This window comes from Athene noctua, chromosome 29 (assembly GCF_965140245.1).
Source record: "Athene noctua chromosome 29, bAthNoc1.hap1.1, whole genome shotgun sequence".
In the NCBI taxonomy this organism is placed as follows: Eukaryota; Metazoa; Chordata; class Aves; order Strigiformes; family Strigidae; genus Athene; species Athene noctua.
Window position 1 is genome coordinate 2752955 of NC_134065.1, and position 3261 is coordinate 2756215.

The window sequence follows — 3261 nt, forward strand, 5'->3', positions numbered from 1 at the left end:
GAGGCTATTGACTACATAAAGGGCTCGATGCTGGCAGGAGTCAGAGATGAGCTTGCACACGAAAAGGCATCTCTAAAGGAAGTGGAGTGGAGACATGTGTGGCCGTTTTATGGAATTTAAACAAAGCAACTTTTCAGATAATAGGAAGAAGCTGACCAACTTCGGTGCCAATGTGAAAGTCAGCAAAGAGACTCTCTAGCTAAAGCTGAACGTGTTAAAATTTCTGATGATAAAAATAAGTCTGAGATGCAAACAACCCCTCGGAAGCAAATAGTCCTCCCTACTTTAGAAGCTTTTTATCTTGATGAGCATCACCAGATTGTATGCATTGTACAGGTAGTAGTAGCAATTGCTGCCGTTGTTTTTCAAGGGGTTGTTTTTATTAGTAGATGATTGTTGTAATTGTAGTGATAATAAGTTTTCCTAATGATAGTAACACACAGCATTGTTATTGCTGATAGTCACCCAGTGATAGGCTTTTGGAAGATAAAACATTTTACTGTAATTATAGACAGAATTAGGAGCGTTCGGAATATGCAGTTTCTTTAGTCGTTGAATTACATGCCTTAATCTCCAAACAGTATTGAAATGAAAAAACCATTTTCAGTCAGACTACGTTTCACATGTCGGTGCTTCCAGTACCTGTTGTGCTCAAAATAATCCTGTTTGTTAAAAACTCAGGAAACTCCCCGAAACGGGCATTTTCTGGCGTGGGGACTGAAGTGGAATGGTTTCTCCTATGAGGCTCAGGGCCAAGGCAAAGTGAGACACTTCACAGTGGTTTCAGGAGGAAGGTGTGGGTCCCCAGACGGTGCCGTCTCGTCCCTTCCCCAGGGATGGGGTCTCAGCTCGACTCCCCTTCGTGCTGCCCACACAGGGGCTGCCAGGGTGAGGTTTCACTCTCAGAGCTGCTATGCCAGGCGTTTTGACAGTGAGTTTTCAGGTTATTGTCACAAAACCAGGATCCTATGGCTTGGTCTGACTGTAGTGCAGGACTGGAGGCTGCTTTAAATGGGTGTAATTCTTTCAGCCGAGTGAAACTTGGCTAGTTAACACCAGCTGAGATCTTGCCTCGATAGATTCTCCTTTCTGCTATGGTTTCACCAAATATTTAGAAACAATCCTGTTGTATTTCCTCTTTATTTTTCTTGAAGATGCCTACAGTACAAAGCCAGGACTGCAAGGCTCGCAGAGGCAGCAAAGCCGACGCGATGGTAGCGAGCTCAGAGCCTGTAATTGCACGCTGCCAGCCCAGCAGACCCCTGTGGGACCGTGAATCGGCGGGCAGGCAGGTTGTACGTGCTGAGCTCCGTGCTGGAACAAACCTATCCTTACCCTCAGCAGGCTAATTTAACCTCAGTTTGGGTTTGCCCGCGTGAACTGCAGCCACACCTGGTTATTACAGCATGGACACACCTTTAATTTTGGCTTGCCTTTAATCTCCTGTGCTGGGGAGTTGCAGGACATAAACTTGAAAGGACGTCCCAGGAGTGACACAGAAGGTTTCCCGGAAGTAAGATGGAGGGTCATAATGTCACTTTTTCCTTGGTGAAATGCTTTGATGGGCACTTAGCTGGTTTTTGAAGGGCAGCATGAAGGGCAAACCCCAGTTTGCCTGGCTCCAATCCCTGATTGTTTCCAGGCTCTTCAGAGAAGGGTGTGGGGACACGAGCTGAGAGCAGCCTCTCCTCTTGTCACCTCAGTAATCACAGCTTGGCCTTGAGTTACTGAGAGCCCCTGAGAGCTAGTGGGTGGGCTTGCCATATTGCGGTGGCCATGGGGAAACTCCAAGTCCTCCATCACAAAAAAACATCCCGATGCCTATGTGAACTGTCTGTCTTTTTCCCGTTTCTTTCAGGCGTAAGTGCCTTGGGTGACCATGCACTACTATGGGGAGCGATATAAACACTTGTACCTGCCGGGATCAGGCTATATCACCGAAAGCATCCAGCAGTGCACGCCCCAGTCCGATATGTGCAGTACCACGTGCCACCCAGTGAGCGTGATCAAGAGCCCGATGCCGAGATGGCAAAGCTACACGCAACCTTTCACTTACGTGTGCCCGCAGCCGAGCATGGGCCAGACAGCCCTGCTGCCTTGCCAGCCCTACGTACAGCAGTGTGTCCTGCTGTACCCTGAGCCCTGCGAGACCACTCGCCTTCTGCCCTGCAGGAAGCCCAGCCTGAAGCTGAGCACAGTGCAGAGTTTCCAACCCTGTGAGACCAGCTGCCTTGAGAAAAAACGTGTAGCCAAGAGCCTCCCACCATGTGCACCCAGGTGCCCGGAGCCGGGCAAACTCAAGTTCCCACCATGTGGGATCAAATACTCGGCCTCGTGCAAGGACGAATGCAGGTCGCAGAAGATCTCCAAAAGCTCGTCGCAGCGGTGCGGCACGGAGCTGCGGTCCTCGCAGGGGATGACCAGCGGCTATTCCCCGCCGCTGAGGGGTGTCACCGAGTGCCCCCCGCAGCAGCAGTGCATAACGCAGGAGTGCATGAGCGGGTTCCCCCACCAGAAATGCATGAAGGGCTACCCGACCCAGGAGTGTGTCACCACCTACTCCGCGCAGCAGTGTGTAACCAAGCCACAGCCACAGGTGCCCAAGTGCCCCCCCGGGCAGGGAATAAAGGAATATTCCTCGCACCATCACACAGTCAAATGCTCGCTGCCGCAGGAGGGAGGCAAGCACAAGAGCTCTTCGACACAACACCTGAGCAAGTCCAAGTGCCTCTACCCACGGGCCACCCAGCACTCGACGCACCATCATACAGGGGGGGCCAAACGTTCAAGCCACTCCAAGAAGAGTCGCTGTGCTTCAAAATGGCTGTGGTAGAAGAGATAAAGGAGTAGTTGTGAAAACAACAAGCTATGTAGCTGAGGTGTGAGGTTATTTTTCTCTCCGTTCGCATTCCTAATCCCCAAAGAAGCTTTGGCCTTATTTTACCCCTTATTGTATCCATGTTAAACCCGCTGAGTGCGTTGCCTTCCTTTTGTGACCACACTTCAATCATTCCTGCAACAGAAAAGCTGTTAGTGAGAAGTTAAGTAACTCTGAGCAGGTGCTCAGGCTTTGAACCTCAAACCGATACAACTCTCTTACAGTGTTCACACCCTGAGAGGTTTTTGCTGTTACTGGATCAATCATATTCCCCTGTTGTACCAGTCGTATTAAACTCAGGTTGTAGCTGGATTCCTGCTCTCTGTCTGATTTATTTTCCGTTTTTTAAAAACTGTTTCTAATACCCACTACTGGACAAAATT

The 3261-nt window shown here is 49.8% G+C and overlaps 1 protein-coding gene across 1 annotated transcript; it reads left to right on the top strand.

Moving 5' to 3' along the window:
• Nucleotides 1–1205: 1205 nt before the first annotated feature.
• On the top strand, nt 1206–3001 carry LOC141971682 (uncharacterized). The gene has a single exon (XM_074929188.1). The coding sequence runs from the start codon at nt 1880–1882 to the stop codon at nt 2831–2833; it is 954 nt and encodes a 317-aa protein (XP_074785289.1). The 5' UTR covers nt 1206–1879; the 3' UTR covers nt 2834–3001.
• The last annotated feature ends 260 nt before the right edge of the window (nt 3002–3261 follow it).